At 45.2% G+C, this 13,963-nt stretch overlaps 1 protein-coding gene across 1 annotated transcript in view; it reads right to left on the bottom strand.

The window, feature by feature from the left end:
- The window catches only part of FAM81B (family with sequence similarity 81 member B), a 35,152-nt gene that overhangs the window by 10,920 nt on the left and 10,269 nt on the right, over window positions 1-13,963 (bottom strand). The window contains exons 2-4 of the mRNA XM_065046552.1: window positions 12,605-12,848; window positions 8,423-8,541; window positions 2,107-2,236 (exon numbers count right to left, since the gene is read on the bottom strand). Of these exons, the coding sequence (XP_064902624.1) occupies window positions 2,107-2,236; window positions 8,423-8,541; window positions 12,605-12,848 (493 nt within the window). The remainder of the gene's footprint in view (window positions 1-2,106; window positions 2,237-8,422; window positions 8,542-12,604; window positions 12,849-13,963) is intronic.

Raw genomic sequence — 13,963 nt, 5'->3', positions numbered from 1 at the left:
TTCCTGGGGCTCCTCTGGCCCCTCTCCAGCAGCTCCGTGTGTGTCTGTGCTGAGGACCCAGAGCTGGACCAGCACTGCAGGGGGGTCTCAGCAGAGCGGAGCAGAGGGGCAGGATCCCCCAAACCTGCTGCCCACGGGGCTGGGGATGCAGCCCAGGGCACCATTGGCTTCTTGGCTGCGAGCGCACGTGGCGGCTCATGGCCGATCTCTCACCAAATATCTGCAGCACCAAGATGTCACCTGGTGAACCTGCTCAAAGCTTCCACCTCCCGTGCCATGTCCAGGCTGGGATGTGCATCCCCAGCTCTGCGCAGACCCTCAGTCTCTGGGCTGTGGGGTGTCCCAGGTACCTGGTGCTCTCCCGCAGTTCTGTGTCTGGAGATGCCCTCACCAGGGGAACGTTCATTGCTAGGGAGAGGGGAAGAGAAGATGCTCATGGCAGGGGCTGGACCAGATGAGCTTTGAAAGTGCCTTCCAACCCAAACTATTCTGTGATCCTGTGATTCAGCAACCTGACCTGTGGGCTCAGTGCCCTCAGACAGGATTCAGAGAACAAGGAGGACTCATATAGTGAAGCTAAGAACCCCATGTCCTGCAAGAATGGACACATGTCTGTTCTCCCCCTTGACCTGACTGCATCAGTCCGTGTAAGCAGGTAGAGCTAGAAACATCCCATCTAAGAGCTGTGATTTCAGCCCTCAGAAGGTCTGGCAAACCAGGGCCCTGAGCTGTTGGCCCATCATCTGCAAACGTCTGACTTTGCACATCACAGCTGGTGTGCAGGCGCAGAGCTGAGGGCTCCCGATGCATCAGAGGTGCAGCGTGGAAACACTGCGGATGCTCCAGCAACAGCACCTGCTATTTCACGTTGGACGTCCACCTGCCTCTGGAACATGGCATGCAAGTGACTCAGGAGACTGGAAGCCACCAGAAACCTATTTCTTCGACAACCTCAGGCTCCAGGAGTTTTCAAGGTCAGCAGCTGCTGCTACTTGCAGCAGCAGATTAAACAGCCCAGAGAAAACGCCTGGAGCGTGAGGTTGTCGGAGAAATAGGTTTCTGACATCAAAATCCAGCAATTTTCTTCAGAGATTTTACACCAAGCAAGCACAAAAAGTCATGGTTTTTTTGGTAGCTGTGGCATGTCAATGTCAAAAAGGTGTCAATGAAGACCCTTACACTGACTTGGTATTTTCTTCCTTCACAGGAACACCTGGCTCCTTTTCAGAAATCCTTTCCTTTCTTCTTTCCTACAACCATGTGAGGATTAATTTTCCCTTTTCAGCTGAGGAAGTTGCGTCTCCACCCTGTTCAACGTCTATCCTTTTTTTACAAGATTTTGAGTACTGTTTTGTGTGACTGACACGTGCATCTGCTCCATTCCCCATTTCCAGGTGAAGAAGAACATTTTTTACAAGTATTCAAGGAGACAGATGCTCAAGCATCAACAGAATTCCAGGTAAGATATCTCTGTTGAAGTTCTGTCATGCGTAATTTTTCTTTGGAGAGGATGACCTTGGCTAGGCAAGGTACATGACGGCTGGCACTGTGCCTTGTGCAGCAGGGTTGCAGTCAAAATGTGCTAATGAGATTATATTTAATACCAGAGTATAATATAAATAAAGAAAACCCAGAAGATTTAGATGGCCTTCTTTAGCTCCAAAATCCCTGCAACTGCAGTGGGTTTTTTTGCCAAGAAAGGCTGGACCAGATGATCCTTGTGGTCCCTTCTGACCTGGTATTCTATGATCCTGTGAACTGAAACTTCCAGATGCTCCTGAACCAGAGTCATGATCTGATGAGTTCAAGGGACTCATAAACGATATTGGGAAAGTGTAATCAGCCATTTACAATGTCAGGATCTCCAAACCCTGGAATATTTTCCTTATCCGTTGTTACCTTACATCTATTATAAATGCCACTACCATTCCATGGTATGTTTTTTAATAGATGTCATGATACACTGTTAAATACGATATCAGCCTTTAAAATTGTTCAGCAATTAGGAAAGGAAGATAGATTGGTGGATGGATGGATGGATAGATAGATAGATCAACAGACAGGTAGATAGATAGACAGATCTATCTCACCAAGTATTGTACTCACCTTCTTCTCAAAATCACTAACACAGTTTTTGAGTGCAGAGTGAAGGCCATAAATCTCTTTCTCAGTCTTCTGGGCCTCGTGCCTGATAATACTGATGTCTCCCGACAGTTTTGCAATGCTTGCCTCGCATCTGCAGCCAAACCAGAGACAGGAGAGCCACTGAGGGCGGTGCTGGAGGGTGGCTGAGGACCGATGCTGGTCTCCATGTGCTGCTGCTGGATCAAATCCAGACCCCCAGGACCATCCTGGGGAGTAGCAAATAGGCAGAGACAACCACCGTGATCCCCGATTTGCTTCCAGATGTTACTGCCCATTAAAATGCTGCTGGAAGTGATGAGGAAGGACGATCAGCCAGAGGCAATGTTCTGCGCTGCAGCAGTGATGCCTGTGGGCTCCTTGTGCTGCAAACCCCCTTATTGTGCCCACAGCTCCCCCTACCCGACTGAGTCCCCCTGATTTTCCACTAGCCAATCTCAATAAAATAGATCAAATTAAATCTGAAGTGTAAATTGAGAGCATGATCTTCACTCCGGGCACCCCCAGATTTTGGATGCTTACCCGGAGAGACACAACCCACCCCGGTCTGCAACCCCCGTGGGCTGGACACAGATGTTAGGGAAGATCCCTTTTAGGCCCCAGAAATTTGGTGTTTTGTAAGGAGCATTTGCCATTTACTATTTAGCCTCTTTCAGTTGCATTCACCAAAATATCTCATCACATTTAAAATGAACAAATGAGTGATGCGAGGGTGGTGGCATTAATTGAGCAGTCAGGGATTGAGTACCATGTAACCAGCCACCCTTTCCAGGTAGAATAAATGGCTGTTTCAATCCCTGTCTTTCATGTGTAGATATATATACACAAACACATATTTTGTATGTATAGTGTATATGTATACATGTCCATATATTAAAAAAAATATATTTTTTAACATAAGCAAGAATACTTTCTTCAGTGTATAACTAAATAGACATATAATATCATACATATACTTATAATGAGCAAGGAGACACAGATTTCCCCTCTTGCAGCGATCCTTCAGGCTGTTACGCAGGACTGACTGCCAGCCCCAGTGCCAGTACTACTTAAAACCAGAGTGTGGAAGAAAAAATACCTGAAGGCTGAAAAACAGTGAACAATTTAATAAAAATAACAGAATAGGAGTTGAGTGAGGAAAACAGTAAAGTTTTAAAATGCCAGAGAAATTATTTTCTAAAGCACGACCACCGAATAAAGCGGGTGCTGTTGACAGATAAAAGATCTGAAAAGAAGTTTTGACAGTTTAAATAGACCAGCTTTTTGTCATCTCTTGGTGATGCTTAGATATTGTGATACACCTACGGAGTGTGCAGATCAAGGATATAAAAAAATAAAAATACTGCAGATAATAGAGGCTTTGTACAAAGGCCAGAACTTTGATCAAAAGAAAACACTGATTTGGAAAACAACTACAAAATAGCTGAGAAGGTGAACATGGATGTAGAGAGGGAGGGGAATGCTCCAGAGCTGGCTGCAAACCTGGAGAGCAAACCAGGTGCTGGCTTATTGTGTCCAGTTGTGGCCCCTCAGTTCCAGCAGGACAGGGAACTGCTGGAGAGAGTCCAGCGCAGCCACCAAGATGCTGGAGGGAGTGGAGCATCTCCCGTGTGAGGAAAGGCTGAGGGAGCTGGGGCTCTGGAGCTGGACAAGAGGAGACTGAGGGGGGACTCATTCATGGGGATCAAGATGGAAAGGGGCAGTGTCAGGAGGATGGAGCCAGGCTCTTCTGGTGACAACCAGTGACAGGACAAGGGGCAATGGGTGCAAACTGGAACATAGGAGGTTCCACTGAAAGAGGAGAAGAAACTTGTTGGGGTGAGGGTGGCAGAGCCTGGCCCAGGCTGCCCAGGGGGTTGTGGAGTCTCCTTCTGTGCAGACATTCCAACCCGCCTGGACACCTTCCTGTGTAACCTCATCCGGGTGTTCCTGCTCCATGGGGGGATTGCACTGGATGAGCTTGCCAGGTCCCTTCCAGCCCCTCACATTCCTGTATTCTGTAAGGGGAAGGTGTGAAGGCACCATGATCCTGGGGGATGGAGGGTTCCAGGACACAGGAACACAACACAAGGGTCTGGGGGCTTCTTGAGGCTGGACAGCTGGTGGAGATGTTGAGGTAGATGTGCAAAAATAAAAAGAGGCTGCAGTGGAGATGGCGGGGCAATGGCTGCACCACACACAGGCCAGGTCTTCCCACAGAGACCAGGGATGGGGGCTCAGGGCTCCCTTAGGAAAATCCCACCACAAGGCAGAAATTAGAAGGCTCTATGAGACATGCAGTGTGAGAACAGCTCTGCTGGGGGACAGGCTGAGAGAGTTGGGGTGTTCAGCTGGAGAAGAGAAGCTTCAGGACACCTTAGTGCACCTTTCAGTGCTTAAAAGGGGCCCATGAGAAAGATGGGACAGACTTTTGAGCAGGGCCTGTTGTGACAGGACAAGGGCTGATGGTTTAAACTAAAGGAGGGAGATTCAGGCTGGACATGAGGAAGAAATTGTTGCCCTGAGGGTGGTGAGAGCCTGTGCCAGGTACCCAGAGAGGTGGTGGATGAACCATCCCTGAGACATCCCAGGCCAGGCTGGATGGGCTCTGAGCACCCTGAGCTGGTGAAGATGTCCCTGTCATGGCAGGGGGCACTGGCGGACACCTGAAGTTCCCTCCAACACAAACTATTCCATGATTCTGTGAGAACGAGAATTAATGTACCCGTAGCAGTATGAAGGCATAACTTCAGTTACAAGAGAAAGAAACCTGAATATTTTCTACAGAGAATACTTAAAATAGAAGGTTTGATGTTAGAATCCAAAAGCCCCAAGAACTAGGCTTGCAGCGTGGGGTTAATGAGACTACATCTGCATTGCTGTAGCCTGACAGACCAGAACTGAGACTGGGACCTGCAGACGTGTCAAGCTTTGCAAAGACCCTCAGCACTGCTGATGCGCCTTCAGCCTCTGGTCCTGCCCACATCTCACTTCCCCTGCACCTAATATCATTATTATGTGCAAACCAGTTAAATGTGTTATTGCTGTTTGGCAGATTGAAGACAATGGAGATACTTGATTAAATCTTGGTCTAATTTGATTCTTCACGTAGGAGACATTCACCAGCTTCTAGTGAGATCATGGTTTTGTTTTCCAGTCGTACAAAGCAGAGGCTGGAGTGAGCGACCAGCAGTGCAGATGGACTGGGATAGTACAGAAAGCATATTCCTATGAGATTTGCATATAAATTTGAAATATATAAAGAAATAAAAGCCTCTGAAAGTTAAATAAAAGCATTTATTTAGAAACAGGGACATAGCTACCTGCTGTACGTTCAAGGAGCTCAACCCTTGTCATGCAAGGAACAGCATATACTGGACTACTGTGCTTGCCAAAGTATCACACTTTCTGAATGGTCAAGGAACTTCATGGGTACACATCAGTGTTGGACTTTTTCTCCGAGCAACAAAAATCCTCACAAGAAAATTTAAGTAAAATGTAACCATACAAGTAAAGTGCATTGTTTATTCTTTTGTGCATTTATTTATTCTTCTGCCAGTGAGCCCGAAGAGAAAGAATTCATACTAATCAGAAGTATGGCTTTTTTGACAGCTGATTACCTATTTCTTATTACTGTAATACGCATTCCCAAGCCCCCGCAAAATCTTATTAACAGTTAGAATACAAATAAAATGTATTGTTAATTCAATGGGAATGACATTATAGCTGAGATGCTGAAGGTTGCTTTTTTTCTTTTTTTAATTGTTATTTGGCACATAAATGCTTATACAACATAGAAATATAGTCAGAAGGTCCAAGAATTAATGAACAACTGCCTCAGTAGTTGGCAAGAGGTCTCTATCTATTTTACAGAGAAAGACAGAGTAAGAGAATAGACACAAATTACAAGAGCTAATCCACATTTATCCTTTACACATGGCTGACTGAAGATGAATCATCTCCTGTGAGGAAGAGCAGTGGCTCCATTTAAGGTTCATTTCATCCCAGATAGACTTGGATTAAGGTTAGGCTACAAGTCAAGAGGAAAACTGCCATCACAAGTTTGTATTTGGAAGATTCCTATTAATTCAATAAACGAGCATGTGCATTTGTCTCCAGCCACTCTGATATCTCTTTAGTACACATGAATATTTTAAATCCTAAAACTCAAGATGAAAGAAACGTGGAAAATCCAAATATTGAGCGCCACTATAATGGTGGTCATCCGTCTGTCCGTCTGTCTGTCTGTCTGTCAGTCCCGGCTCACTCAGCCGCGACGCCGGGGGCCGGTTTGCTGTTAAGTCTCAGCTTTTCCCGAGGGGAACGTCAGCAGCAAGAAAAACAAGAAAGTGCTGATGATTCATGGATCACATAAAACTATACTATGCTTTAGCTTAATGGCAATCGTTCGCATAAAACTGCATTATATCATTGCTGCTGAAATGTTGCTAAAATGCCAGCTCTGGCTCTACACTACAAGATGTTCGGTGAAGCCATTTCCTTCTTTCTCTCCTTAAAAACAAAAATGGGGTCTAAGGAATTAATTTCCAGCATCATAAGATGATGGCTCTGGTGTCCTTACAATAGTTTTTTGTGTGTAGTTGTGTATGTTTCAGGATCCTCCCTTCTACCTGTAGGAAAGGCCAATCAGCACACCCAAAAAATGGGCAAGGAAGGAAGAGGAACTGGGATCCCATAAAAAGTGTTGTGGACCTCCATGTGTACTCAAACTCTTATTCTGGTTGTTATTTTCTTTACATGAGTAGAACTGGACTGGTCATTTTTTTCCCCACAATTATCCCACTTTCCTGTTTTTCCCAAGTGTTTCTTCACTCCTTTGCTCCCGGGAGATGCTCAAGCGCAGGAGATGGGAGCAAGTCCCGATGCAGCTGGTGAAGGGAAGCATCACGCCTGGGAAAGTACTGGGAAAAGAGGAGCGACACACTTCACCCATTGAATGTTGCATAAACCTTATCATCTCCACAGTCTGCCAACCCAAATTCAAAACATCAGGAGGTTCTTGTGGGATCACCTCCTACCTCATTACAGTGCTAATCAGCCAATCTTTTTCCTGCCAGCTTTGAATGTGTTGGCTTCAGCTTCCCACTCTGGATTCTTGGGTCTCTCTGCAGGAGTCCCTTGGTACCCTATGATTTCTTTTCCTTTCTCTACTGGTAGTTATACATGTAAATGAAGACATCTCTGGATTTATTTTTTTCCATGAACTATACATAGATGTATACTTCCCTCAGACAGAAATGTTCCTCATCCCACCATCACATTCCTGGCTCTTTTTTACACCATATCAAGTTTTTATTTTCAGGAAGAGGACTCTGGGTGCGGTACATTATTCTGGTATCAGTCTCTGTGCCACACATAGAGCTGAAATAACCTGCTGAATTTCTGGTCCTCTGCCTCTCTTGTCCAAGTCCATACATCTGGCATTCCTGATGCTCAATTATTGTAAGAGCTCATGGTAAGTTGTTTACCTGCATTCCCCAAAATTTTTGGGGCACTCAGTGCTGAAACAGTTTATTTTTGTGTTTATAAACTATATACTTTTCTTCTCAACCAGCCCCCCTTGTCAATATTCCTGGTTATTTTTTACTACCACCTTATCCTCACTTGACCAATTTTTGTGTTATCCACAAGTGTCAATAGCATTGTTTTATATAAAAAGCATATAACTGGTCTCTGGAGGAAAAAATAAAAATTAGAAAAATACACGTTCAGGGAAATTTCTTCCTTAATGTTTACTTTTCCTGCTGTTTTGTTTCAGACAGTTCTTGATCCATGTTCTCTCTTGATATTACATAGCAGAGTTTTACTTTGTCTGTCTTTTAATTGTAATATTTAGTGTTACAAGTTGCCCCATGGAAGTCCACCTATGTTATGTACACATAATTGCTTGTGTTAATGAAAATTTACAATTTCACCAAAGGAAGAAATCAAGTTTGCTCAAAAAGACCTTATTTCCAAGAGGGGAAGTAAAGATTTTATTGAAACAACAGTAGAGTTTCAGTAGGAGAAAATAACAACTTCAGCTGAAGTCCAGCCAGAAGGGAGAAGAAAAATATCCCCAAAATGTTAAATGGATGATAAAGAATTAGACAGGAAAATACAGTTGTTTTTTTTTTTTTTGTAGCTTGATAATTTTTCTAACATGGAGAGTGTGACAGCACAGATTTGGCACTAAAATGGCATCATAAAATGAGTGTGAAGTACATTTATGCCCACTCTGAATCTGCTCTGCACAAATCGAGTAGCAGGGACGGAAATGAGCGTGCGATGCCTCCCTTACCTTGTCACTCTTCCACGCAGGTCTCCAAGACCATGGATGTACTTATGGTCCAGACTTTGAACCGCAAAATTAGTTTCTACTGCAGCACCATCCCTTGTTCTTATTTGCCTCTCCAAAACCTGTGAACAAAAGGCTATTAATGCACTTCTGTTTATTCTGCTTTGTGTTTTGTTTGCATGTTTGTTTCTGTTTGGTTTGCTTGTTTGTTTGTTTTTTACATTTCAAAATAAGGTTCAAAGCACCATTTATGGCAGCAAGTCTAAAAGCTTGATTTTCTTTCCTGGAGAAAGTAACTGTATATTTTTCTCAAAAATCTATATCTCCATAAATAATACGTCGTTTTTTTCCCCTTTAAAAATGTGCTATATAAGAAGAAGTCTAGCACACGAAAACTTCAGAAATGCAAAAACTAGTTAATTAGTTCCGTTCTCTCCCTTAAACATCTGCAGTAGAATGCAGCCCATAATAAATAACACAGTTTTTTTTTTAATCAGTATTAAAAGTCTGATCTAAAGATGGGAGGACCAACTGCCCTGCAGGCTCCTCTGAAGTGGCTCATCCCGATGGTGTCTGAGTGTGTCACAAGCATTAACTTTAGGAAGCCCTTGTGCAGCAACCGTGACCTTTTACAGATGCAGAGCAGGAGGGGGAGTGATTTATAAAAATATCCTGATTTTGCTTCTCAAGCTGAAAGGAGAAGTGATGACATTTCAGTGTAATTCAGCACTACACAGCCCTTCACCTGGTCAAAACTTTTCACAGTTTCACAGTATGTTTCACAGTATGTTTGGGATTGGAAGGGACCTCAAAAGATCATCTAGTCCAATCCCCCTGCTGGAGCAGGAACGCCCAGGTGAGGTCGCACAGGAACATGTCCAGGCGGGTTTTGAATGTCTCCAGAGAAGGAGACTCCACAACCCCCCTGGGCAGCCTGTTCAGTGCTCTGTCACCCTTACTGAGAAGAAGTTTCTTCTCAAATTTAAGCGGAACCTCTTGTGTTCCAGCTTGATCCCATTACCCCTTGTCCTATCATTGTTGGCCACCGAGAAGAGCCTGGCTCCATCCTCATGGCACTCACCCTTTATATATTTATAAACATTAATGAGGTCCCCCCTTAGTCTCCTCTTCTCCAAACTAAAGAGCCCCAGCTCCCTCAGCCTTTCTTCATAAGGGAGGTGCTCCACTCCCTTAATCATCTTCGTTGCCCTACGCTGGACCCTCTCCAGCAGTTCCCTGTCCTTCTGGAACTGAGGGGCCCAGAACTGGACACAATATTCCAGATGTGGTCTCACCAGGGCGGAGTAGAGGGGCAGGAGAACCTCTCTCAATCTACTAACCACCCCCCTTCTAACCCACCCCAGGTACCATTGGCCTTCCTGGCCACAAGGGCCCAGTGCTGGCTCATGGTCACCCTGCTGTCCCCAGGACCCCCAGGTCCCTTTCCCCTACACTGCTCTCTAATAGGTCATTTCCCAACCTATACTGGAACCTGGGGTTGTTCCTGCCCAGATGCAGGACTCTACACTTGCCCTTGTTAAATTTCATCAGGTTATTCCCCGCCCAACTCTCCAGCCTGTCCAGGTCTCTGATGGCAGCACAGCTTCCAGTGTCACCACACCTCCCAGCTTGGTGTCATCAGCAAACTTGCTGACAGTCACTCTATTCCCTCGTCCAAATCGTTAATGAATATATTGAATAATATTGGCCCCAGTACTGACCCTTGAGGCACTCCACTAGATACTGGCCTCCAACTGGACTCCGCACCATTGACTACCACTCTCTGGCTTCTCTCCTTAAGCCAGTTTGCAACCCCTTTACCCCTTTTCAATGCAGATATTGATTTTGTACAAAAATACAGTGGCTTTTATTGACTTTTTTTTTTTTTAAATGTTCCCCATTGAGTGAATTTTTAAAAATTAAAAAAAAAAAAAAATATAGAGCAGAAAAGGACAAATATCAGGAATTTTTTGTGTCCCTGAAACAGAGTCAGGACAAACATTTCCCACTGGTCACAAGCACGGAAGGTGTGGTGGCACATGCAAAAACCCTGAGCACCGAAGGAGACACTTCGGCATCCATCAAAAGTGGGGTACAGGTGTGTGGAGAAAGTGGTAATAACTGGAGTTAAATTCAAATCTGTAATTTATGCAGTTATTCCTGAATAATCTTGCCCCTTCCAAACACAGTGTTGATAACTGAAATACTGACTATACCAGGCATTCTTATTTTTGTTCTGCATCAGAAAATAATGTTCTCAAAGGGTTGAATGTACTGCGGAACTCGAGTGTATTTTGGGCAGTTTATTTGGCAATGCAAGCCTGGTGCCGCAGGCACAGAAAGGGACCACCAAGACGTGGCCATCCCATGGGTGTCATTAGAGGTGACGCCAGACACTTCACCCCTCTGCCCTTAGGTTTTTACTATCAATGCTTCTCCTCTTGCAATTTGCAATTCTCTTCTGGGATCGCGAATGACGTCTTTGTCCAGGGTCTGATCATTTTCCACCTGGCACAAATCACTTTTCATCAGCCGGGTGTTTTTCTGGCTCTGGCAAAGGGATCATCACTCTCTAGAACTACCTGAAGGGCAGTTCTAGCCAGGGGGGGATTGGGCTCTTCTCCCAGGCAGTCAGCAATAGGACAAGGGGCCATGGGCTTCAACTCTGCCAGGGGAAATTGAGGCTGGAGATTAGAAAGCAATTCTTTGCAGAGAGTGGTCAGGCATTGGAATGGCTGCCCAGGGAGGTGCTGGACTCACCGGCCCTGGAGGTTTTGAAACTGAGATTGGACATGGCACTTAGTGCCATGATCTAGTAAACGGACTGGAGTTGGACCGAGGGTTGGACTTGATGATCTCTGAGGTCTTTTCCAACCCAGTCCATTCTGTGATTCTGTGATTCTGTGATTCTGTGATCAGCTTCATTCCTGGTGGCAATGGCATCCCAACATCTTCCCCAAAGCGCTCTTTTTTGAAGGATTTTCCTGCTGCTTTGGGGATGATTTGTAGTATGTGAGTCACATTTCCTGGCAGATCCCTTTTCAGATCCAGAGAAATTGACTTTGCTCAATCTCATTTCCTGTGTGCCAGGAGCAATTCTCCAAACCTCCACTGATTCTTTTATGGCTTTGACTGTCAGGTCTCATTTTCTGTGCTGTTGGTGCTCTACCCTTACCAAATCTTCACAAAAAAAATACACAAGGAAAACACGCACCTGAGATTTGGACCTAAAGAAGATTAAGTTACTGTCAAGGGAAAAGAATAGATTTAGATGCTGATAGGCATTTTTCTAGCAAAACCATCCTGTACATACTTGATCCGGGTAGGGTTAGAGGACCTGGATGAGTAAACAATTTTATAGCATTTCTTATCACCATAGTATCAAAATCTTGAAAATAAAATCAGTATGAAACTGACAACCTCGTTTTCATTCAGATTGATATCAGGTGAGTCATGATTACATACTTCTTAAGAAAAGAAGATCTAGTATTTCTCCAAGTACATGAAAAACAAAATGTATTGTGATTTTAGTGACATTTGGAAGACATTTAATGCTTCAAATGACAAAACAAATCTGTGGAGAAGTCTATTTCATGACATTTTTCTACTTTACACCTGTGTCCAAAAGGAAAAGCCACACAGTGCTGGTAAATTCCACATAGAAAGCTGACAAATAACAGCAAGGTCTTCAGCCAGAAAAAGAGCATCCCATGGATTTCCAGCACAGAATGATCAGTCAGTTTAAGTAAAACTTGAACCTGAACCTCCATTCCGGTCTGCAGTGTGCTTTGTGAAGAGCTTCAGCAATATTTGATCATGTTTACATACAGAAATTATGTAAAGTAGTAGAATATATGCATCAGGAAAACTCATAAGTTAACCCAAACCTGAGTTTTGACGTTATACTTTAGATGAAAGGACAACTTGCTTCATATTTCCCCTAAACTCTTATCTCCTGTGCTCAAACAAAGTGGAAAGCAAATGGAATCTGAATCTTTAAATTAAAACACCACCAAAACTTATTCATCTGATTTTTATTTTATTTTACTTTCATTTTTTTTTACTTTCCCTGGTCCCTTCCACTCTGTTTTCACAAGGAACTGCAAATTCCTCTATACGAGAAAAATGGACCATGGGCTAGAGCTGCACCACCAAGGCAGGGAACCGCTCCTCGGCTTGTGTTACCTCAATGTCCTGGCTGAGCTTCTTGACGATGCTCGTGATGGTCTGGATGTGGTTTTCCAGCAGCCGCCGGGCAGCAGTCTCCCCGTGCTGATAACCTTTGGTTCCCTGGAGGAAGGAGACGATGTCGTCTTTGATTTGGAATGCTTGATGGAGGAGAAAAGCCGTGGTCCTCTCCTGGCTGGACAAACGCTCTTCCAGCAGGTGAGCCCTGTCTTCAGGCTGAGGATGAGGGGACGGGTCTCTCCTGTGAACACCAAAACCCTCGGTGTCACACCAGTCATGGTGATCAAGCCAAGTGTCGATGGTCTCCTGTCCCCACTGAGGCCGGTGTCAGCCATGGCCATCCAGACCATCCACTGTACCAGGAGTTTTGAAGTTTCCATGCTTTGCATCCCTGACATGCCACAAGTAATAACAACCTCTAACTCAGGGCTAACAGGCATCCCAGACATCTTGGGTTGCGTGAGGAAGAGTGTGGGCAGCAGGTCAGGGAGGTTGTTCCTCCCCCTCTGCTCTGCCTGGGGAGGCCCCATCTGCAGAACTGGGGCCAGTGCTGGGCTCCCCAGGTCAAGAGGGACAAGGAACCACTGCAGAGAGTCCAGGGAGGGACACGGAGATGCTGAGGGCTCTGGAGCATCTTTGTGCTGAGGAGACACTGAGAGAGCTGGGGCTGCTGAGCGGAGAAGAGAAGCTGAGAGGGATGTGATCGATGATCAGTACGGCAGGGTGGTGTCAGGATGGAGCAGACTCTGTTCAGTGGTGCCCAAGGCCAGGGTGAGGGGCACCGGGCACAGACTGAAACACAGGAGGCTCCATGTGAACATGAGCAGACACTTGTTTGCTGGGAGGTGCCAGAGCCTGGCCCAGGCTGCCCAGAGCGGGTGTGGAGTCTCCTTCTGTGAGCCATTGCACCCCTGGGATCCTGTGTGATCTGCCTGTGACCCTGCGTGAGCAGGGGGGGCTGGGGACACACAGAGCTCCTGCAGCACAAACAGCCTGGGGTGCTGGGATTTGGTATTGGTCCCCTTAGTGGCCTTGTGGACATAAATGGCATTTTTGCAGCTATTATGGAAAACTCAAACAGCTTGAGGCCCTGGGTTTATTCTCAAAGGCTTTGTTGTACTTCCAAAATATGTAATCATTGCAATCCTCATTTCAAGCTCTTCCTGTTTCATTTAATACAAAGGCAAAAATGGACACACCCAGTGACCACCCTTCAAAAACAGCCCGGTGGATGTGGTGATGCTCATGCAGAGCATCTGCAGGAACATGCACTGTGTGAGAGCAGCAGAAGAAGAGATCGTGCCAAGTACAGCAAGGCTTGTGTTTGGTTTCTCTTTGTATTATTTTACACCTACC

Source organism: Columba livia, chromosome Z (assembly GCF_036013475.1).
Source record: "Columba livia isolate bColLiv1 breed racing homer chromosome Z, bColLiv1.pat.W.v2, whole genome shotgun sequence".
Classification (NCBI taxonomy): Eukaryota; Metazoa; Chordata; class Aves; order Columbiformes; family Columbidae; genus Columba; species Columba livia.
This window is presented reverse-complemented; position numbering and strand designations above follow the sequence as displayed.